At 33.1% G+C, this 23,946-nt stretch overlaps 5 protein-coding genes across 5 annotated transcripts; 3 read left to right on the forward strand and 2 right to left on the reverse strand.

Moving 5' to 3' along the window:
* Positions 1-1,239: 1,239 nt before the first annotated feature.
* Positions 1,240-5,507, reverse strand: TRIADDRAFT_57323 (uncharacterized protein; the record flags this gene model as incomplete). The annotated part of the gene is made up of 12 exons (XM_002113630.1): positions 1,240-1,326; positions 1,590-1,780; positions 1,948-2,017; positions 2,283-2,446; positions 3,090-3,168; positions 3,274-3,365; positions 4,002-4,034; positions 4,192-4,258; positions 4,425-4,533; positions 4,645-4,778; positions 4,932-5,029; positions 5,465-5,507. 12 exons carry the CDS (start codon positions 5,505-5,507, stop codon positions 1,240-1,242), a joined length of 1,167 nt encoding a protein of 388 aa, XP_002113666.1.
* A 1,746-nt stretch (positions 5,508-7,253) lies between these two features.
* TRIADDRAFT_57324 (uncharacterized protein) lies at positions 7,254-12,614 on the forward strand (the record flags this gene model as incomplete). Its single annotated transcript, XM_002113269.1, has 21 exons — positions 7,254-7,372; positions 8,123-8,228; positions 8,337-8,381; positions 8,449-8,554; positions 8,637-8,683; positions 8,909-9,116; positions 9,287-9,381; positions 9,463-9,564; positions 9,626-9,686; positions 9,763-9,815; positions 9,919-10,004; positions 10,083-10,151; positions 10,256-10,370; positions 10,447-10,522; positions 10,626-10,782; positions 10,879-10,975; positions 11,091-11,176; positions 11,585-11,639; positions 11,937-12,058; positions 12,148-12,246; positions 12,368-12,614. The coding sequence occupies 21 exons, from the start codon at positions 7,254-7,256 to the stop codon at positions 12,612-12,614; spliced, it is 2,151 nt and encodes a 716-aa protein (XP_002113305.1).
* Positions 12,615-13,910: 1,296 nt separating this feature from the next.
* TRIADDRAFT_57325 (uncharacterized protein) lies at positions 13,911-14,779 on the reverse strand (the record flags this gene model as incomplete). Its single annotated transcript, XM_002113631.1, has 3 exons — positions 13,911-13,965; positions 14,293-14,420; positions 14,660-14,779. 3 exons carry the CDS (start codon positions 14,777-14,779, stop codon positions 13,911-13,913), a joined length of 303 nt encoding a protein of 100 aa, XP_002113667.1.
* A 1,246-nt stretch (positions 14,780-16,025) lies between these two features.
* On the forward strand, positions 16,026-20,790 carry TRIADDRAFT_57326 (uncharacterized protein; the record flags this gene model as incomplete). The annotated part of the gene is made up of 12 exons (XM_002113270.1): positions 16,026-16,082; positions 16,955-16,981; positions 17,881-18,065; positions 18,257-18,368; positions 18,503-18,700; positions 18,826-19,000; positions 19,126-19,345; positions 19,436-19,577; positions 19,975-20,033; positions 20,125-20,296; positions 20,376-20,531; positions 20,632-20,790. The coding sequence occupies 12 exons, from the start codon at positions 16,026-16,028 to the stop codon at positions 20,788-20,790; spliced, it is 1,662 nt and encodes a 553-aa protein (XP_002113306.1).
* Positions 20,791-23,355: 2,565 nt separating this feature from the next.
* Positions 23,356-23,946, forward strand: TRIADDRAFT_57327 (uncharacterized protein; the record flags this gene model as incomplete). The annotated part of the gene is made up of 1 exon (XM_002113271.1): positions 23,356-23,946. The coding sequence occupies one exon, from the start codon at positions 23,356-23,358 to the stop codon at positions 23,944-23,946; it is 591 nt and encodes a 196-aa protein (XP_002113307.1).

Here is a 23,946-nt window from a genome sequence, read left to right on the forward strand (position 1 = left end):
GTTAAAGGTTTTGCAATCTCGTCCAATGTCTATATCCATTTTGGTGTCAACAAAAATACGTTAATTTTACTTCGTCTGACAGTATCTGGATAAGATGGAAGTAAATACATACCTTTAGTATTCAAGATTTCTACAATTATTTGTAATAAAGCGATCGCCGTAGATCGACGAATGATGCTAGCTGTCGGATATAGAGACGTAATACAGAACTTCCATAACCAATTTAAAAATACCTGAAGCAAAATAAATTTAATAAGGATTAAAGAAGTCGAAGTAGAGTTATCATTAAGTTATATAAACCTTATAATGGTTTAATTTCCGTTCAAGTTGAGATTTAATATTGTCATTTTTGGAGCTTAACTGTTGCATAATCATAGTCCGTGCGCTTTCTTTAAGTCTTACTATAAGCTTTTAAACGTTAAGAATAGCAGGTGGTTCATTTACGAAATAATAATTATTGAAGGATTTTTCTTAAACCAACTTTGATCAGACAAAACTAATATCGGCAATATCGGATGTAAACACTAACAGTTTTCTTGTTTTACCTTTTTGCTAGAAGCTATGAATCTCTGCCGAAACGAAGTGCTATCAGCTTCAAAATTGTGTGTCACAAATGTAAGAATTAATTCCAGATCCGTTGCTTGAATTTCTTCACAGGTTTTACGAGATTCACATAGTAGAACAAAGGTATCCAAACGGATCTTATGAAATAAAATATGAAGTAGTTTAAATCAATCTTGATATTGTATGACCTAGAATTAAGCTAGTCATATTTCTTAGGATTTTACCTGGGAATCACTGTGGTGTAAAGCCTTCCATATTATACCGATATCAATTAAATCTTTCCACAGAGCGTTATCATAATTAGCATCACCATGCAATACTTCTTCAGTGCGCCTTTTGCTAGCTGTTTCAGACATATGGGCGACGTTTAAGGTTTTTATGAGTCCTCTATACATATAACTGTCAGGGCCTATAGAAAATTATGCAAAATTCATGTCAAAATAATAAAAGAAAAAAAATCACTAATCTTTCACGAGATTTTAAACTATTACATGATCATACTTGTATCGATTTGTTGGTTAAAAATTAATAAGACCGACTGCAAACTTTCTGGTACTTTATTTATCAGTCTTGGAATAGCTTGCTAAATGATAAGAATGCTTAGCAATATCCAAATCCAATCGTTACACTTATTTCTTTGCGTAAAACGTAGACCCTAGATTTAATCATCACATTTCAAATTATTCGACCTACATCGATAATCACTCTTTTAATATTTGTATCATTGCTTTGGAGAAGAGACATTATAGGTTCCAGCCAAATCTACGAAATTTCATGTTAAAATTAAAAAATCGAATGTTATTAAGCCCACTAATACATATTTAATGATATGTTGATTTGATGATAATAGAAAGAAAGACGTACGGTATGTAATTTTGTTAAATATATTGGAAGGTGCGTTGATTTATATTCACTTTTCCACGAAGTTAATAGTTTATCAAGAAAAGTTCCAGCCTATCGTAACGAATAGTAGTTAGTTTTTGGCTAGGAAAGCATAAAACGTTACACGTATAAGCTAAACTTACATGAGACGTAATGCTGGCATCAATCATAGCTTGCACAACGTCACTTAACAAAGATGGCTGTAATAATAGTAACTTTGAAGCAGGTAAATAATTCAATAGTGAGGATAAAATATCATATTTTCCACGTCGAAACCAGTTTTGTTCTAGAACTGAGTGTGTTAGCTGGAGCAAGAAAGTATCCTCTTTTATATCTAAGAAACAGTAGTTCAAATTATTGATTTAACCGCTTTCATAAGTACTCTATGTTATAAGATGAGATACTAATTACAGTTTAAGCCCTCTGGAGTTATCTAATCTACATAATGACGGCGATATTAGCAATACTAAGCACAACTTTAACATTAACCCAACATCATACCTGAAACAAGCATTGTGGTATGGATATCTAGAATGCTACAAAACAGTTGTTTCATTTGATGTCGAACACCCTATTAGTATGAACCATTTCGTAAAACTATAAGTAATTTAGAATAAAAATTATACACTTCTAGCCTCTAATTAGCATGCTAATAAATGGCCTATAGAAATAATAGCCAATACAAGGCTAGCTACATAATATTGGAGATTAACGCATCCTTCTATCAAACAAAATTTTAAAAATTTTGTTTACAATCTTTTTCGACTAAAAATAACTAGATTTTTAAACTTTCACATCAAAGATCATTCTATATAGGTTGTAAGTTCAATAATTACTTCAACTGGATGATCCCAATTGTCCCAGATTCTCCCTAGTAAATTTTGTATAATTTTTCCGTCTGAACGGAGTACTTCTTTCCAGTTTAAGTTATCGCCTCGACCCATGATACTCCTTACAAAGAAATTACAAAAGCAGCCTCCTCTTAGGCGATGATACTTGGCTAATTCGAGAATTTATAAGTAATTATATAATACTACAACATCATAGATTCTTAGTCAAGGAACCTCATCTTAACAGCCCACATCACCATTGTCCGATAACAAAAGACATCCAAAGCTGAAGATTTGATACTGTACAAGTCGATTTGAAAATCAAGATAGAGTTAATATCGAGATTAACAAACAAAATTTCAGATATTAAGCAAACGGTGGTTATAATTAAGCTAATTAAAAATATTGTTATTAAATCTTGGGTCGTAGGACTAGCATGAAATTACCAGTAGCTTATTTCAATCAATCTAGCAATAATACCACCCATTATTGATTTTTGATTATATTTCTAAAAAATAAATACGATAACTTACAATACAGTACTACGATTATAAAGATAACAGTAATAAAAAGAAAATACTACGCCTAAAGTCATAGAGTTAAAAATCGATAATTAACATGAAATAAATGCTTTACTTCTTCAGCCTTGACTATATCATCAATATTCAACATCGCTAACAACCCATGATAAAGGTAGAGAGATGCAGCTTCATCATTATGATCCTCTTTAAAAGCAAAAAATAATTACCACTATTACAAATCACGATACGTTATCAGAAGTTTTGATGTGACGTGTTATGTTCGAAATACTACCTTGGGATTGAACCTTGGGCAACTCTTCCGATAGTAAATCAGTATTCTTAAATCGATTTCGGAACAATATGTCTCTTACCTAGAATTGATATTAGCAAAACATTATTTAAATTGCTAAAGTAAGTTATTATATCAGATATAAGTATAGCTTGATATTTCTATTACAGATATTTATCCTTCTAACCTTCATCACTAGCGAGTCTTGGTTATAAATAAGCTTTAATACTAAAAAGATTGCCATGCCAGCAGAAGTTCGAGAATCATGTAGGTAGCAATCTGAATTTCAGCAAGTCATATAAGGTTAAAAACTTTAGTGTGTTAATGATGGTATTACTCAGTACAATATAATAGTAAACTCACCACAACAAAAAATCGAGTTTGAATAGGTCAAGAGTGTTTTATAGAGAGTGAGCCATTCGTGTTGATCGTTGACTAGACTGAAATTTTCATTACTTACAACTTGGCCTAGTTTTAATCCAATCTTATGGAGTACGGCTATAACAACTTTAATAATGGAGAAGCAATCTTTATCAAAGTAGGGCTCCTGAGTTGACCTTAGTTTTCATATGACAGCGGGATATTTGATAAAAAGAGGGAATTAATAATAAATTGATCTTACCTATGTATATGTATATGTACATTGTAACAACGTGCTAGTACTATTATGGCAAATTTCATCATCCAATCATAGTTACAATATTAATATTTGTGAGTAGGAACAGATAAGATACATAACTTTTAAAGTACATCTATTTATTTACCATGATTCCGTTGGTTTCATGCAACTACCCAAACAGGTTGTTAGAAATTCTACAACTACAATAATATCCAAAAATTTTTGCAATTGTAAAAATTAAGCAATCAGCCTTATCAGAATGATAACGCAACCTAATTACCCTATTACAGGATTACCTAGCAGAGAGTTTTTTTCTAAACATTTTTGACCTATTTAATCATATTATATCGAAAATTAAAATAATTTAAAGATGTCTACCAATGGTGAATATGTATAAAAAAGCGGAGCTACTTTCGATAACTAGATCTATATTTTGTTACATTTATGCGTGATATTCTACAGCCATACGACTAGCTATCCAATTACCTAGCTTGAAATTTTCTAGTAATGACATGATTTTCTCAAGATATCTGCCAATGTCATCCACAGTTACCTAAGTCATAAGAAGATAAATACGCGTATAAACATACTGTCAACGAAAGACACTATCACTATCAGTGAAGAAATCACTATCTAATAATACCAATTATGAATATGCATGAAAGATGTAGCAAAGCCTTATTCAATTAATAACTATTTATCATAAGTATATTTGATACCTTACGATGTAGCAATAATGTCTTCCCATTTGCTATATCTTCCTGTAAAATATTTTCCAGAGAAATAAGCACTGCAGTCTCGAAAAGCGATGGTACCTTTTGAAATGCACTAGATTTTAAAATGAAAAAGCATTACATATACGTTAACTAAAGGAGTTATGTACACTACTACTAACTACAAACAGCTGCAAATTGATTTATGTGCACATTCGATTCTGACCTGGTAAAAGAGCGTTGCAATGGTGTACGACAAGGCGTTTGACTGTGCAACTGTGCTAAAGCTAATAGACAGCTTTGTAATTGCTCCTCTTCCCAGCTTGCATTAGCAGTAAAGCTCTTTAATAAATTGCCAAGCTATTTAACAAAAGACAATGAATGTGTGTACTTCAAGAAAATATTGCTATAATCACACTTAAAGCAAATTTAAATTACTATTTTATATATAAGAATGCACTTGTAGTGGGTAGCGAAAGGATAATTCAAACTGATTTCAATTACTATAATAACCTTCCTAACGAGGTTTAATTGCAATAAAGTTTCTTCTGTAGTTGCACATTCCAAAATAGGTTCAATGAGTGCTAAATGTTGATCAGATTCGATATGGGCTAAATATGTCGAAGGATATCATAAGTAATTGGTTGCAATCATTCATTTTTTATGTACCGCAATTTAAAGCTCATAGTTATACTATAACATTTTATCTTGACTAAAATAGCAAGTAACAATTGAAGTACTTAATCTATGTTATTCAAATAGAACCTAATCGATTGTAAAATACTATCATGTATCTCTAAGCTTTAGCTTTAATTTGGATTTCAACACTACCTAAGAGCTCAATATGATGCGTTGCTATATTAAGTTGACTAAGTATAGCTCGTTTGCATCTATAGTATTGTATACTACAGTAGGTGAATGTAGTTTTACGCGCAATTTGCAAGCATTAGTGAGATAAAAATTACTCCGTGTTAACTAATATGATAGCACCAAATAGCATGAATAAAATAAATGTTTTAGTTTAATGGCAGATGCTATTACATTACCTGACAACTGCTGGACAAGTCGTTGTTGTAAGGTCAATTTCATTGCTTAATAATATTGTATTAGTCATTAACCAAGATTATGGACCATAGAGCTGGTGAAATTATTTCTCTACTTTATCCAAGAAAAGCTTGAGGATGGCTCTTCTTGTAGCGTAAGATCAGTGCAATAAACTTTATATTGGTTTGCTTCGGTTATGATCTTGTAGAGAAAATCAAGCATGAGCATGAGTAGAAATAGATGCTATGAGAGGAAGAGCTTACAGATGTCGATCTTGCAGAGTTTTATTATTCATTTGGAGTGTAATTAGACTAATGAATTCAATAGAAGTAGGTCGTGATAGACAGCAGAAAAACTCACCTATCCTCGTACTGTACAGTATACAATACTCTACCAGTCAAGTTTAGGTACTAGTTTACTATACCATAGAAATGGAAATACTCGTATATCAATACGATAGGACTTTTAGCAAGAATTAGCCCTGGCTGGTAAAGGAAGAATTTACTAATGGCTACGCTTGCAGAACTTAGGTCTTCATATAAAGGTGTAGTTATCGAACGAATTTGGTAGAAATAGGTACTGATTGAAACACCCTGCCAGTAGAGTTTAGTTACGAGTTTACTATACCATAAAAATGTCAATTCTCGTCAAGTACGAGTTGTAGCAGAAATAAGCACTGGTTGGTTGAGAAAGACTTTACTAATGGTTGCCCTTGCAGAGCTTAAGTATTTCAATAGAAGCGTAATAAATTGATGAATTTTAAGCCAGAAGTTCATATTCATGATATTCCCTATCACTAGTTATAGCCAGTAAGCGAATGAAATGGATATTCTGCGTAACGAAGAACTTGCATAGAGTAAAATCGATAGAATGAATGGCTCAAGATTTTAAATTTTGCACCTTAGCGAAAGCCTTCCAGCGAATGAAATATTGTTAAGTAAAGAAAATTTGTCGAATCTATACTTAATTTTCATTACCTTTTAGTCTGTGCGATGAAGCTGCCGATTTAACCCTGATGTAAGAGCCAACAGACGGAACAGAGCAAAATTATACGAGTAGTTTCTTTACCAAGCTCGACTATGCTGACTGTTGTAGTTTTGCCAATACCTCGATCAGCTTCTATTTTTTACCTTGATTTTTTACTCTAGGTTTGCAAAGTCTAATAGTCAACAATAAAGGTTTACCTACATCAATTACTATCATGGAAGCTTCTCTGTAAACGATTTAATCCATTTAAAGACAGAATTCTATTTCTCCATTTTATTGCTGACGAACAGCGCGTTGAATTTTCTTTGAGCTTAACTGCAATGGCCGGAATGAATGACTTGACTGCCGTCGGGTGACACTCTTGAAGGGTTGAAGAATGTAGGCAGAGTGAAGCGCTTGTGTGGTTTGACGCGGCTGTAGTAGTCTAGACGATGATTGGAGGATTGAGAGGCGACAGATCATTTTGCACACACCGTTCCATCATTTTATACTGTATAGTACATAGAAAGAGGATACTGTGCAAAACGTCTTGTCATTGTTAGCAAATGGGTCAAGACACTACCAGAACTGCCCCGTGGTAGCGTCATAAATAGAAATCGACCATCGGAATACATTCAAACTGTTTCATCTATTCAGTCATACTAAAGGCTGTACTCGCCACTCTACTTGGCGACAGTATACTATTGGACCATGCAGCACATCATCAGGTCCAGCTGACTGTGCTGCAGCCTGCAGATTGCGTCCATCCATTGCAGAAGAGATTTTACACTTGATGCTCGATTGGCTGGATTCATTTATCCACAGATGGGTCGAAATTGGAAGAAAAAACGATCTACAAGAGTAGGCGATATTCGTAAGCAATTATCAAAGAGTGAAAAAAAGCATCTGTATGAATTTGGAGAATTGCATCCAGCGGTAGAGGAGTACGTCAATATTATGCGTCAAGTTTTGCTTATATCTAGCTTACCGTCCATGGAGATCGAATAGCTAGAAATGCATGATTACAATGATCTTACTCAGCACTTTATTGATTACCTAGTCTACTGTTGATCCGTGTAATAATGCTAGCAATAATATCAATCATAATGCTTAAAAGTGTTGCAATAGGATCAAGATTTTTCGATCGTTTCTATATTAACATTGATCAAACTTGTAAAATATATATCAACGATACTGATGAGGTGCGACATCGGCTGCACGATCTATGTATGTACCTGAATATGAATGCAAACATCAAGCGCCCGCAATACAGTATATTGGTTGATTAATTAACTTGGCATTGGGCTGAAATGGATCATATCGTAAACCGATAGACCTAAATGAATAACATCTACATAATCTACTTGATTGAATTTTTATTAAACTACTTACTCACGATGAATTGATTATTATTGCTTGAGTAGACAATAATAGTTACCATAATAGTTATGATTAATTATATTATTTTATCTAAAATAGTTCCATGTTCATGTCAATTTCAGTCAATATCTTGTTATAGGAATAGCTCATCAATAACTTTAAACTTTGATCGTCACAAACTCTTGGCAATTATAAGTTTCCTATAACTTGCCCTATTTCTCCATAGCTTCTACAAAGATAAATTTATTAATCGCTAACTTGCGTAGCGGATTGATTGGATCATACACTTATTTCGATATTCTTAATGTGGATAGAAAATTAAAAGGCAAGACCAATAAGCTGCCTGATAAAGCGAGAATCTCCTCCTTGAAAAAATCGACTAATCAACATGGAACATCTATTGATGAGCTTACATCAACGGTAGGTACTTCTATAATTGTTTACTAGCTGTCAATTATTATTCTATAATGAATCTATGCGGAAAATAAACATTGAGGTTATTGAATAACTAATTTCCTACACAAATAGGTGAAGCGACCATCAGTACAGAAACTAACTTATGCACAAGATCTGGTAATGATACAAGTGGCACTATTATCTGACCTTTGCATCAATCTAAGAATTCTTGGATTGTATTTAGGTTTCCAATACAAGTTCAGACTCTGAAGATAATGACAAATATCGAAAGCTGATTTCTTCATTGGATTCACGCCATGATTTGAAAAGAAAACGACATTCTAATAAAAGTAAAATAACGATCTCATTTTTAATTTACTGAGTATTCGTATTGTTGATACAACTACCATACATCGATAATTTTTATAATAGTCCGTAAACCTACTAAGAAAAAGAATAAAGAAGATATCCAGCAGCAGGTTAAGTTGCGACGTTGATAATACTGACCTCATCTGCTGTATCTGTAAGTATAACCTATTAACTGTCGAGAGGCCTCCGTACTTGATAACTTTATAGGAATATGCGAATAAAGAAATGAACGAAGAAACTATAGAACAACAAGCCGAAAGTGTACTATTTTGTCTTTATTAATAAGCTATTAATTACATATATATATATAAATTTATTTTCCTCTTTTTATTCAGTTTTATGGCGATGATGATGCTGCAGATAAGCATACAGCAACTACGATGAGCCCAACCTATAGTGATACTTCCGCCGAAAATAATAATGATAGTGATGATTTGAATGAAGAAGAAGCTGAGTTATCTGAAGATGATGAGCCTGGTGACTCAGTTGTAAATATAAACGAAAGCGATACAGATGAAGACTCAACCCCTACATTAACCGAAGGTTAAATAATCTTGATATTTTACTATTTCATACCAACAGCTTCATTAAATCTTTAATGCCCGTATATCATCAATTCAGAAATGCTGCAGTACTGGAAAAAAGTAGATAAATATCCACTCTTACTATTACTGAGTTAGCTCAACGTAGCATTCCATTAATTCACTGAATAGATCCTTTTAAGGTGCATTTTGATCAGCAATTAACAAGCGATGACATTGACAGACTAAAAAATGGTAGCCAAAATAATTTGCAGCAATCTTTTAAGGTAGAATTTTATTATTGGATGCATTAGTAGTCAATAAATAAATGAATTGTGCCTGAAAACATTAATTTTAAATACGTGTAGGATGAATGGCTTGATGATGTTACATATTATCCAACTCCTGTTTCAATATCAACAATTTCCCTACCTACCAGTGGCGTTTCAGACAGTCTACAGCAATTGCACGTAAGTGTGATAGTAAATGATAATTTTTACTATTGGAAAAGTCTAATGATTTTGTAAATAGGTTAAGCAAAGGCTAATTAACCAGTGGAATACCGTAAACAAGAAATGTGTATCACCCAGCCGTAAGTACAATATAAAATAAGCTATTATCTTAATACAAAAAGGAATAGTAAAATTTAGCTATACTGTTTGCCTTAGGTGTATTTTCTCCTCTTCAAGAGAGATTATTCAATTTGTTATCTACGTATCGGGTAACTATAAATATAGAAGTCTTAGATCATGAAAATTTAGTTTCCAAAACCAGTAGATATAAAAGCAACGACGTAATAAATTGTATTAATTAATTATATGCAGGATGTGCTGTATACAAAAAGAGCATTTAATAATGCTGATCAAATCAGAAATATATATTGTTTACATGCTTTAAATCATGTATTGAAGTAAGTGGATTAGTCAACTGATTGTAGCATTCTTTTAAGCTATTATAATTCGTTTCTTATCAAATAATTACATTATAGGATACGTCATTCAGTACTTAAAAATAATTCTAAAATTATTCAAGCTCAAAAGGAGAACAGAGAAGTAGCGTAAGTTTTTAACATTAGTATTAGATTAAATCTGTTATTAGTAGCAATGAAAAGTTCACCAATTTTCATACCTCAAATATTTTTCGCTTTTTATTTGTGTGAAGAGAACTTCGCGATCAGGGTTTTACTCGTCCTAAGGTGCTCATAGTAGTACCGTTCCGTGAATCTGCAAGGAAAGTTGTGGAAACTTGCAACCATCTGTTACTAGCTCCTGACGAAGTGAGCAACAGCTAACTTTTTTATTAGATAAACAAATTCAGTAGTGTTTAAGTATATATTGTTATTGAATTAATAGGGTCAAATCAATTATAAAAAGCGATTTCAAAGCGAGTACGCAGGAGATGAAGAAAAGCGGAATGTTGTCAGACCAGGTCTCTTACCTACAAAGCTAAAACTATAATGCTTAATGTGCAACGAAGCAATAACTTTATCGTGCTTCGCCGCTTAACAAAATTTCCAATATTACTTATTCAGATGATTATTGGCAGCTTTTTGCGGGTAATACGGATGATCATTTTCGAATTGGCATCAACATCACTCGCAAAGTCATTAAACTTTATGCACCGTTTTATAATTCTGATATCATTGTTGCCTCACCCCTTGGTCTTCGGACAATCATTGGCGCTGACGGGTAATAATGCTGTTTTAGTCTTGATATACCTTAAATTTTAGTTCTAACATATACGTAGTCCAGTGACCTTAAAAATTGCTATCTGTTTATGAATAGGGATAAGAACCGTGACTATGATTTCTTGTCATCTATTGATATTGTTATTGTTGATCAAGTGGATGTATTGCTAATGCAAAACTGGGATCACGTCTCGGTAAACTACAGTAATACAAACATATCCATAATACTTGTGTTGTATTCTTGAAATTTTACTTATTGTTAAATGACAAAATTCTATAATCTATGTAATCTTCTTTTCGAATATGAAGCATCTATTCAAGCACTTAAATCTACAACCAGCTGAATCTCACGATACGGATTTCAGTAGAGTAAGAATGTGGACCCTAGATGGGTGGTAATGCAAAAATAATGATAATGACATTTCTTATTTAGCGGAACTACAGACATTTCGTTATTTAAATATTTGCTCGATTAAAATGATTATTCTCCCTAGGTCAGCTTATTATAGGCAAAACCTCTTTTTCTCCTCATTTAATACCGTAGAAATTCAAGCGGCTTTCAATCGAACCTTTTTAAATATCTAATAATGCAATGCTATTTATCATAATTCTCCATTACATACTTTGTTTGGACATAACATTTTTATCTTTATTTGAATATTTATGCGTATTTAAAAGATATACTTTACTAATTATGATTATGATTGCTGATTTAAGTTATCTCTACTTCGAAAGTGTATACAAAAGCCTTGAGTTTACTATTCCTTGACTATCTTACATTATAACGGTAAAGTAAAATGCAGTGTTGTTGATAGCGTCGATGGTAGCATATGCCAAGTAGGTCTTCGAGTTCCTCAGGTAAGATTATTGAACTATTTAATAATTATAATTAGACCATGTCTAAATATAACTAGAGAAGTTTATCTTTAATTGAAAAAGAGCTACGTTCAATTTTTAGATATTCCACAAAATCGATTGCGCAACTGTTAATGACGTTTCAAATAGAAAGTTTGAATTTTTTAAAGCTGAGGTTAAACATAATATTTACTACTATAAGTACAAATCCAGGCACATTAAATATGGGTAATCGTACAGTAGTAATATTACCTCATACGGTGTACTAATATTTTTATTTTCTACATTTTTTTCAACAAGATTCTGCCACAATATCGCACAGATCAATGTAGGACATTAATCTTTGTTCCTTCCTATTTCGATTTTGTTCGAATAAGAAATTGTCTAAAGAAAGAAGAGATCAAGTTTGATTGCATTTCTGAGTAAGAATTGTTAAGTAGCAAAAACAGAAAGTTCAATGCAATCTGAGAATAAAAATAAACAAGTTGATACGACTGATAATATATTTTAGGTCTACCAATTCTTCGCGAATCTCACGTATTAGGGCATATTTTACCGACAATAAGATTAGTATCTTGTTATATACTGAAAGATTTCATTTCTTCAGAAGGTAATATTGTAAGGTCAACTGATATTTGTATTTGCCATCTCTTCATATCTGCATAAATATGCTGATTAATAAACATTAAAATGTAAATCACTAAAACTAATGTAATGTTTATTTGCAATAGGTATAAAATCCGAGGAATCAGACATGTCATCTTTTATGGATTACCAATGTATGCAGTCTTTTATCCAGAAATAATAAACATGATTGAAACTGATAGTAGTCAATTAAAATCAGCCAGTATTCCAGGAACTACATGTACAGTTTTATATACAAAGTACGATATATATCAATTGAATCGGATTGTTGGTACGGAAAGATGTCGGCAACTACTGACATCAAGTAAAAAAACGCATTTATTTACAAATTGATATTAGTAATATTGGTAGAAACATAATCAAAAATTGTCATAACTGACATTTTAATAGCACAAAATTGACAAATCAGCTATTGCTATTACTGGTTGTTTTTATATACTCGTATGTATATTGCTTCCAAATAAATATCCTCTATGAACTTTACATTGTGGTCAATATCTGCTAAACAAGGCACTGGGATGGGTAAAAACTGCTATAATGAAAGATTGTAATACGCTATAATATACGAATTGCCGTGTTAGGGGTCCTATTCAGATAAGCTACCCGTATAACAATTATAACCGTTGAGAATATTTACCGGAGTATTATTTACTGTTTACTACTGGCTATATTATTGATAACAGATTATGACATAAATTATGCCGACCGCTGAGGGAAATTTTCCTTCATTTAATTATAGGTGTGCAAAGGTTTTATTGTTTCAAATAACTATACAATTGTATTATGTACTCCCGTGGTATGCTTTTTATTGGAAAAGCTAGTAAGCTCTTGAGATTCTGGATGCCGCATACAGTACAAATGCAATAATCTTGTCTGTAATCTTAATCTTAACTAATGGCAGTATCTGTTAGGACGGCTTACATTAAGATAATTATAAACATATTTATTGCGTTTTGTGGCAGAATTAAACTTTCTGTAGTAATCATACAATTAAGACATAATAACCTGGACCTCCAGCTGATTCTTAATGTCGTAAAAAGTAATGATTTATTTCAAGCAAAGTTCAGCTGTCAAAGTATAAAATGACATGCTTATGATATTAGGGTGGATATTCTTGTAGCAAAATTACAGACATCGTTCGTATTATTTATTGACTGTGAGATGGGAGATATAAACATATATGTATAAATATACGCATTTAGAGGTTAGTATACTCCAGTTTAACGTATAAAGGAACAGATAATTTTAAATACAGTGCTATCACTAAACAAATGTACACAATACAATCCTAGCCAACATCAATCAAAACACTCCTACAGGCACTGCATAAGTTACCAGAATTATTGCATGTTTAGGAATATGTAATGATCAAATTTAGTGGCATAATCAGATGATAATCAAATTAGTAATACATGTATAACTAATTCTAGTTCATCTGTAGGTTACGATACAAGATTTCGCTTCATTTCCACAAAAAATAGTTTTGTTATAATGAGAGTATATTCTACTATTTTACATTGATCAATGTGTAAGTCGCCTATTTTTTTTACAACTTTTGTATTGCAAATTGAGGACAGAAGCACTGTAACTTTGGTAATCATACGGCGATAAAAGGTCTAACTATTTTATTTAAAGTTCGGTAGTAAAGGAGCGAAAAACTTCTAATGCTTCCTTTAGTACTTTCCTATATGTAAGCAAAGAGAAAATATGGGTATTAGCGATTTAATTTCCGGGACTTTCAGTTCGGCATAACAAAGTATATCCATATTCTTTATATACTGTGCAGTCATAACGCAACATTAAGTAATTATTGGCTAATGTCGCTACAAACGGTATCATAAAAGTAATATACTTGATACGGCAATATTGAGGACTACAGTAAATTAATCTTAACATGTAGTCAATCTGATTAGGCTGCTCACTACTCCATTGGATAAATGGCCATGCGTGGATGACAGTAATTCAGTCATGACAATTGAAATTTTTCCAGATGTAAACTAATATTCTATACCTTCTTTCCTTCATCATATGATTACTGCTGTCCAATTCAGCATTTAAATCATCTATTTTCCTATCAATGGCTGCAACTGACTTTAACTTTTGCCTAAATTCTTCAAATTTGCCAAATAAATCGGTGACCTACGTTGGAGAGGATAGGTAAGGATGGTTGACATTATTGAAATCGCTGTTGCGTCGTAGTTATCGTCACGAACAAGCAAACTTGATTTTAATTACATTGATTTGGCACGAAACTATTATCATTCTATTCTGCATTATCCTATCTACCATAAGTCTGCTACTGTATCATAAAATGCTATACTGTACATTATATATTGTATTAATATTTTAAAAAAGTTGTTTGTGTTTCAAAAGGAGACCTTTTTCTTGATCTCGTCAGTATCTTCACCATTTTCAATGGCTTTATAAATGCTGCAGATATCTTTAAAATATTGGAATTTATCTTCCGATAGCATTTCCACTTTGTTTATACTGGCCATCATTTTGAACTTGGAAGTAGTTAATAATTATTTATTTCTATGCATGTTATGGAGGCCAAAAAGAGGAGAATGGAGAGAGCTTGAGAATGTTTTTAGTTGAGGGAATTTGCAATCGGTTGCCGGTCTACATACAGTAAGGCTAGTAAAAAGGCTTGCAGAGCTGTACTATACGTTCAGTACTGTACCGTTACACAGTACAGTATTGAACTATTTGGCCAACTACAGTACTTTATATTGTAGACTACAATCACTGCACTGTACTAGGTCCCGGTCCGGTCTAGTCCCGTTAACTGTACTGTACTTTACAGTGTACAGTGTACAGTATACTGAATACTTTACCGTAGAGTGCAGTGTAAAGTACTGTACTAACCGGATCGGTTTTCTTGAAGGTTTAATCATAACTGTGGAACACTGATGCATGGACTTTTTAGTTCTATATACATTATATATATCCACGTACAGATGGAGAAGTCTCTGACTGTTGCATCATTCTATTGCGAAATTGAAGAGTTGAATGTGCCATCTCTAAAGCAATATTGATGCTAATTGAGCAAATAAGAAGAAGAAGCGATATAGTATCGCTGAGCCAGCACTACTGTACTAGTTTGAAAAGTGTAGTTTGTGGTCAAAACAGAGATGACCGACAGTACGCTGTGAAGTTGAAACAAAAATAACTTAGCAGCAATGCAATGCTGTACTTGAGGGCTTACGGCAGCCTTTCGAAATACGGAATGGTATAATATTGCAATTTTAATGGCCATTACTGGAATATTTTTTGGCGAAAGTGACTATGTCAATACAGTATATACTGTACAAGTAACATCAATACTATATGCATTAAATGTGTACAAGTAACATCAATACTATATGCATTAAATGGGTACAAGTAAAATCAATACTATATGCATTAAATCGGTACATGGAACATCAATATTATGCGCATTAAATGGCTTCTAAATGCTAGTAAACAGTAAAGAGAAAAATAATACTGTACAGTACTTCAGTAGAGTAGAGTAGAGTACAGTACAGTGTACTGTACATACAGTACATTATAGTCTTGTGTACAGTGCATTGTACTGTACCTAATTTGTACAGTACAGTACTGTACTGTACAGTATAAATAGACGGTACTAGTGATTGTGGGAATATTCCCATATTATTTTTACACCTTCATTCAATGTTGGAAATCATTTCTTCATTTGAACTCGTATATCATTAAAGTAATCAAGTTGACTAAATTAATTCTATGGAACTGAAGAACTTGGAGATAACCTCTTCACCTACCGCTGACTTGCCACCTGAGGTAAGATAGTAGCTATTACCCGAAAGGATAGATTATTTTACCGCAGATTAAACAATACAATTACACTGAAATTCGGCATTGATTGACAACAAAATAAAGCAGTTGTTGTCCAATTCCAATTTTACTTAGCATAGAAAATACACTATCTACCTAATATTGGATAAGCTATCATTGTAGGGGAGTAGTATCGGTTAGATATATTAATAATCTCCCTCTATTTTATTCCATTTTACAATAATACGCAGTCATTCGCCTATCAGCTCATTCAATCGATCGCGTAAATAAATTACTACCTTACACTGCACAGTCGACAGTACAATAGATGGATGGGCAAGGAACTAAAATGATGCAATATTATCATCATTATCGCACATCCAATGATTCTTCTACAAAAAAAATTCCTGTATGCGATACTTTAAGACATCGACTACCGTTAGAAAGTCCGATAGAGATCACAGTTAGGTTATCAAAACAGTTTATACATGTCCATTTTTCCATCAACCCAAGTGATTGACTGTAGGAATCAAGATAATACTTATTGTATACAGCACGGGGATTTAGCAACAGTGGTATGCAACCATTGAGCAACGTTTTATGCATGAATAATGACTTGATTATAATTTGTAATTGATGGCTTCGGAAAGTATATCAATAGTGTACAGTTAGACCATGATGATGGAAAGTATATATAATCGTATAGTCATATACTTGTATATATATACGAGTATATGAAGGAATAGTACACAATAGAAATAATCAAATGTTAATAAATAAGTAAAAACCCAAGCATAACGAAATGGCTTAACCTAACCTGTGGACCAACATTTTTACCTCTCAATTATTAACCAGCCTTTACTAAATTCATTCTACAGATAGAAGAAGGAAATGTTGAATATAAGGTTAGTGATGAAATGGACATCTTTATTATAATTTATTTTACTATTCAATATAATGTTGAATATGAAAGGCCAGCAACAACAGTTAGATACTGGTTGATGTTCAGTTTTTATCACTTATTGATGATTCTTTTAGTAAGTCAGAACATGTAGTCCGATTATTTATCACTGTCTCTTTCGTCTTGTTAATGATTTTTAATTTTGTAATTTTACTATTCCATATAATAATATTTATAATGAAAGGACGACAATAACAGCTGTACACATGGTTGTTTGTCAGTTTTTGTCACTTATAGATGATTCTTTAGTGAATCATTATACGTAATTTATTTATTTGTCAATATTCCTTTCTTGTCATTCGTGATCACTAATACGTGCTTATACAGTATGAATATATGGATAAGCAGTGAGTCTATCAAAAATACAACAACGATAGTTTGATATCCATATAGTAATATAGGTTGTACTGTAGTATTCATTGATAGGATTGGGCTACAGAATGATTCAATACTTACACACGTAATAGTTAACCTGTTCACAATAATACTAAGCCTTTCAAATATTAGAGTGCTACAGTTTTCCGCATGAATTACGGTGATAGACTTTCACCTGATTCTTTATTGATATATTACTTTAAAATTATCTCTCTATATACTAGTAAGATTGGTGATCTAATGAAGAGTAATCTAAATAATATATCATTGCAACGATTGAGTATAAATATATTACTAAGATACCTGAAAGCAGACTTTGGGAAAAACGCAGTTATTCGCTGGATATAACAATATACGTAGTGTAGCGAGTAGCGTATTTTACTATGATACCATCTTTTGCGTGTTGATTCTTAAGAGTAGCTCACCACACTGTTGACCTACTGAAATCGTTATCTCCGTATCATGTAGCTCAAACTCATTGACGTTAGTTCGGAAAGATTTGAACAATTAGTCACACAAATGAAGTGGAGGTTGGAAGAAGGCTATGGTGAAGCAATTTATAAAGTCGGTGTAAGCAACGGAGGATGCTTGATTGGGTTGCAAGAAAAAGACCTTGAGAGATCTCTCTGTACACTAAAATCTATGGCGTCAAGGTATGCAGTTCAACTTGCGCGATAATGTTTTGCATTGGTGTATCCTATAACAAATTTGTTTTCTGTAGCATTCGTACTTTTGAAAAGGAGCTACAAAATCTACCTTAATACAATCCAACTTTCTTAGTACTGTACAGTATATATCTTGTGTAATTATCAGATTCTCATGTATATTCTTTATGTTAAAATAGCTTGGATGCAGATTTAACTATATTGCGCTATTACGCCGCGCGAAATCAGGCTCAGGATTCATCTAAAAGAGTAGCTGAAGTTCTGGTTAGGAGAGTTTCAGGAAAGAAAGAGGTTATTTGATACGTAGTAAACGCTCGTAGGAATACTGTTCTCCGGTCTATTAATTTAGAGAAAAAATTATAATCGATTATATTGTACAACTTGTTCATCTACGACATTCTTCCTAAATTTATTTTGTTACTCAGTTATTACATTTGAAGATAGCGGTTCTGGGAGACTGTGGCGTCGGTAAGAGCACTTTATTGGGTGTACTGACAACAAACGAGCTTGATAATGGTCAAGGAAAGGCTAGATTAAACTTATTTAAACATTTACATGAGATTGAGAGTGGTTTAACTTCCAGTGTTAGTCATGAAGTTCTTGGCTTTGACAGTAAAGGAAATGTGAGATATGCACATACACATATTGTATACATAAATATATTAACTAATAAATATCCTTAATCATTTGCATTATTGCTATACCTCTTGAAACAGTTAGATATTACAACGGAATTGTATTTGTCTAGGTAATGAACTATAGTGATTCAAGGACTGCCGAGGATATAATGCTAATTTCTTCAAAACTTCTTACCTTGATTGACCTTGCCGGCCATCAAAAATACTTTAAAACAACCATTCTGGGACTTGTTGGTCATGCACCACATTGTTTTATGTTTGTTGTAAACGCTAGAACTGGTTTAGGTATGTTTTCTTGATATAAATAGATATTTTGTTAATGATATTGCAATATAACCGTGATTAGTATATACCTTATCGTTTTACTTATAATTTTTCAAATACTCATATCTATATGAATCCAATGGTAGGATCTGAAACTGCTAAAATACAGTTACGATTAGCTGCTGCGTTAAAGATTCCTCTATTTGTAGTCATAAATAAAATTGATGCTTGTTCTGCGAAAATCTTACATCAAACCACGGATCAAGTGAATCAGTCTTTACAGGCAATATGTGATCACCGATCATATTTAATTACCAATTCAGGAGAAGTCATTATTGCAGCATCGAATTTTTCTAATAATAGCAGGTATTTGGTAGCACAACATATTGTCTTTAAATGTTATCATTCTGGTTATTGGCAAATAGCTCACAGATATGTACCTATTTCTCTGTAAAGCCTGCGAAGTACTCCAGTATTTCAAGTATCTTGTACAAAGGGAAATGGCCTTGACCTCGTAAAACAATTCCTAAATTTGATACCAATGCCATGTGGCGATATACAAGTTAGATCCGAAAAAAAGAATTATATCGAATTTCAGGTTATACGCCGAAATTTTGTAACAAACTTTATACGTATCGAAGTTTTGGTCATTTTTGCACTTTAAAATTTATTTCGTACTCGGTACTGCGTGCTAAATCTATGACTAAGCATAGCGATAGTTACTCGACAGCATTTGATATTTCTTTATACCCAGAATTATTAGTATAAAGGGGCTATTTACTTACTAACAATCATTATCAACATAAGCATATATACGCGTATATATATATACGATCAAGTAGCATGCACTATAGAAATTCTGGATTGTTTTCCAGTGATTCTCGAAAGAAATTCAGAATTATAAAATGCAATCGATTAATTAAGGATACTTGGTAAATAGTACAACAACAATACATATTTGAGGATAAAATCGATATTTTCACTTTTATCTATAGGTAAATGAAATATACTATGTGCCAAATGTTGGTGTAGTCGTTGGCGGACTTTTGAGTCGGTAATCTTAATCATTAACTTAGTATAGAGATGTATGAGCCTATGATCACATTAAGTAAAAAACTTTGGTAATAACAATGTTTGTATTACAGCGGAACCATACACGAAAACAATTGCCTTTGGTTAGGTCCATGTGAAAACGGTGATTTCGACTATGTTAAAATTTGTAGTATACATCGAAATAGATTACCATGTCAAAAAGTACAAGCTGGCCAAATGGCCTCGCTGGCTATTAATAATGTAAATAAAGAAAAGTTACGCAAGGTAGTCACTATATGGATGATGACGAATCATATTCGTATTGCTATTTATTTACTGATATGTGTCATCGATCACCGGTTAGGGCATGGTTTTGATAGATCAAAACTCGACACAACCTTGTTCATGTCAGACGTTCGAAGCCAGCGTAACTTGGCTATCATCAGAAAAAGTTGTAAATAAAGGCTCACAAGTTTGTGTATTCATTAGAAACATCCGACAAAGTGCTGTCGTGGAAAGGGTTCGTTGATACCCAATTTTTGTTAAATTTTAAATCAATAAAGTTGGTTAATTTTGTCAGATAGGGTACATTAACACTGTGCATTATTTCTAAATTTCAGATCACGATGGAAGGTGATGACGTCCGAATTCGGTTCCGTCTGAAAAAACAACCCGAGTACATTATAGAAGGCAATCGTATTATATTTCGCCAGGGAGACATAATAGGCCTAGGAATCGTTAAGAGCATAGTACCTCTTCCAGCAAGCGCAATCACATAAAATTAGAAATCAACCACGAGTTTTACTGTTGTAAATTATATCCTGAACGTATCATAAATGGGCGAATCAGTCCTGAAATATACATGTACATTATGGCAGGTCCTCTGAATACTGTATTGTCACTGCTATAGTGCTATTGCACGCTCACATCGTTACAGCTAAAATTAGAACAAGAAAAGATTAATTCTAGTCTTTAACTGAAATTTTGATGTCTATATACTGTGCTAGTGTTAAGATTTTATCTCGAAAATGTATATCATTGTCAAACTTACAGTATCTTTGAATATACTGTATTTATACGACAATACGTGTAGTATTCGAAGAGATTTTTAACGATATGTATACTATATAGTATGTAGTGTCGGACGTTATAAATGTCCTACTGTATATCGAATAAATTATTCTATTTACAGTAATATCGAATAACCTCATCCACTACGTCAACTGGCGATTTTGTACACTCCAGAAATTATAATTACCAATTATATAATTATGAAATATTATAGGTGATATTATTCCCGAAAATTAATTTTTGACTTAGACTCTACCAAAATGACTATACTGTAGAGTACTACTGCTGTTGATCGATCACTGGGAGTAGGATTATTTTGCCATTCTGTCCTATAGCTGCTGCCGAACAGTTTAACCCTTTTCTTTTCAAAGCTACGGCGTATCATTGGCATATTCGAACATGCTTATCTTTCAATCTGGTAGAGTTTAGTATTATGTGACCGTAGAAGACCGTTGCATCGACGCGTGGCAGACCTTGGCAAGGGCTACATTGTACTTTTTTAATTAAGCCTTTATTGAAACATTAATGGCGATTTATGAGTTACAGGTAAACTGCTATACTGTATCATTCCTAAGATTGCTACGATCGTTACAATAGCGACCTGAATAACGGATTCACTTAGAGTATGTATTAGCCGCTTGCATAGGATAGCAATTAATTAATTATTAATGGTGAGGTATAGATGAGTCAACTTTTTCAAACTGAGAAAGAAATGACCAATCAATTATCATTAGATCTTATTACCATCACATTACAATTATGAAAAATTTCATGGTGACCAATCTGATTCGATTTTTATACTTGATACCATCAGATTGTCCAAATTCTCAGCTGTGATCAATAGTGATCACCTTTCATTTCCTTTTTTTACACCTCGTCAAGGTTGCACCTCTCTACAGGCCCTGCTAATATTATCAATAACTTTATTGTTAAAAAAGTCATTTCGTAAGTTTTAGCGTTTGATTGGCTAGTTCTCTGTTTCGTGGGCGGGGCGAGCTCTTTACACTCGAACCGATTGAAAGCAACTCAGGCTTCTAGTTTTTAAGGATTTCCTTTTCAATTTGGATAAAATTTCACGTAAATCGATACATACAATCTTGAGCAATCGGCTACTTGATGTATTTTATTAATTAATTTTTACTGCCGCATTGAGTTTATTTCATCCTCTATGAAATTTAGAATACAAATCACCAGTCACTGGTAAATGGGCGAGCATTTCATTTGGTATACAGTACTGAAGTCACGCGCATCTATTTCACCTTGAGTGATAATACTGTACAGTATACAGTACTGTATAATTAGTTAATTCATGGCACTAGTAAATTTATTCAGGCTATGTTATAGGAAATAAATAAAAATTAGATAGATCATCGATGGGTAGAACTATGCTCTGAAAGCTATGGCCAAAGAAATATGATATGATTGGCCTTAAGTTAGACTCCAAAGAAATGTCAAAATTCATTACATAGTCGTGAATTTTCTCTCCAAAGTACCTGACATAGTTAACACGTGTTCACTTCGTTTAAGGCTTCACACTTAGTGCAGTATTTTGATGGTAAAATTTGCATATACTCGTACGATGAAAGCTGTCGAAAATCAATATGTTTCATTGAGTTTTGATTACTTATTATTTCGTCATTATAGTGCTGTACCTGTACTACAGTATGCATTAATAAATGTAATATGCTGTACAACGTACAGCGCGGTGGTTCTTAAAAATAAAAGAAAATAAGTACACTATGATCCTGCCCAGTGTTTTAACTTGTGCTTTTGGCTGCACATTACTATACGTACTATAATTTATTTATTAATTAATTTACTCATGGTCACGTTCGCACTTGAGTATCTAATACAGTCTATATTGTATGATGTAAATTGCTTTGATGTAGTCTTGATAATCACACAGTTAATTATACTGTACAATTTCCGGAGGTAATGCTATTGTAAATTGTAGAAACGTGTACAACACTGCAAGTGCATTAATAAAGCATAATTAATCGATGGCACCGATGCCTAAGGGACCCTCGAGGGTCACGACGTCATGACCTCCAGGTTTCGCCTTTTCGACAATATCAGGCGATCGGTCTACGTGACGCAATCCTCCACATTTTTGTGCAGTGAAATAGGACTTGTGAATTTCCTCTTTGGCAGGATTAGCCCGCTAACATAGATTTTTCTGGAATCTCTGTGGTTTGTTAGCTATAAACTTCGCGAACTTGTTCTCTGATTTATAACTGATCGCTGCTTCACTAATACGCCTAACTATATCAAAGATGAAGCTTCTATGCATAATTTTTATCGTACAATGTACTATCTTCTTGGCAAGTATTGTCGGCAAGAGCAGTTTGCAGCCGCCTCCATTTATGCAAAAAGTGGCAATGGCAAGATATGTCGTACACCAAACCAACTGGTCTGTCATATCAACTATATCGAAACCGTTTGATGGCATACCTTTTGGAAATGTGGAATCATTTAGTGATGGACCTATCGGTAACAGCAGTGGTATTCCTTACTTTTATCTCTCACCTTTCGATTTTGCTTTAAAGGATATCGTCCAGCATCCACAGGTCACTGCAACCATGACCTTAAGCCAAACTGGTTACTGCTTCAGTAAGCACTATGATCCAGAAGATCCTCGATGCGCTCGCGTAACTGTTATGGGTAATTTAGTAAAGGTCACCAAAGCTAAGGAATTGCAATTTAGTCAGCATGCTTTGTTCAGTCGTCATCCTGCAATGAAGTCTTGGCCTAAAGGTCATCATTTTGCTATTTATAAAATTAATATTACAGCGGTAGTTGCCCTAGACTTTTTTGGAGGTGCAGATATAATCCCTGCTGCCACCTATTTTGCAGCCAAACCGTAA

Source organism: Trichoplax adhaerens, genomic scaffold (genome assembly GCF_000150275.1).
Source record: "Trichoplax adhaerens TRIADscaffold_6 genomic scaffold, whole genome shotgun sequence".
NCBI lineage: Eukaryota > Metazoa > Placozoa > Uniplacotomia > Trichoplacea > Trichoplacidae > Trichoplax > Trichoplax adhaerens.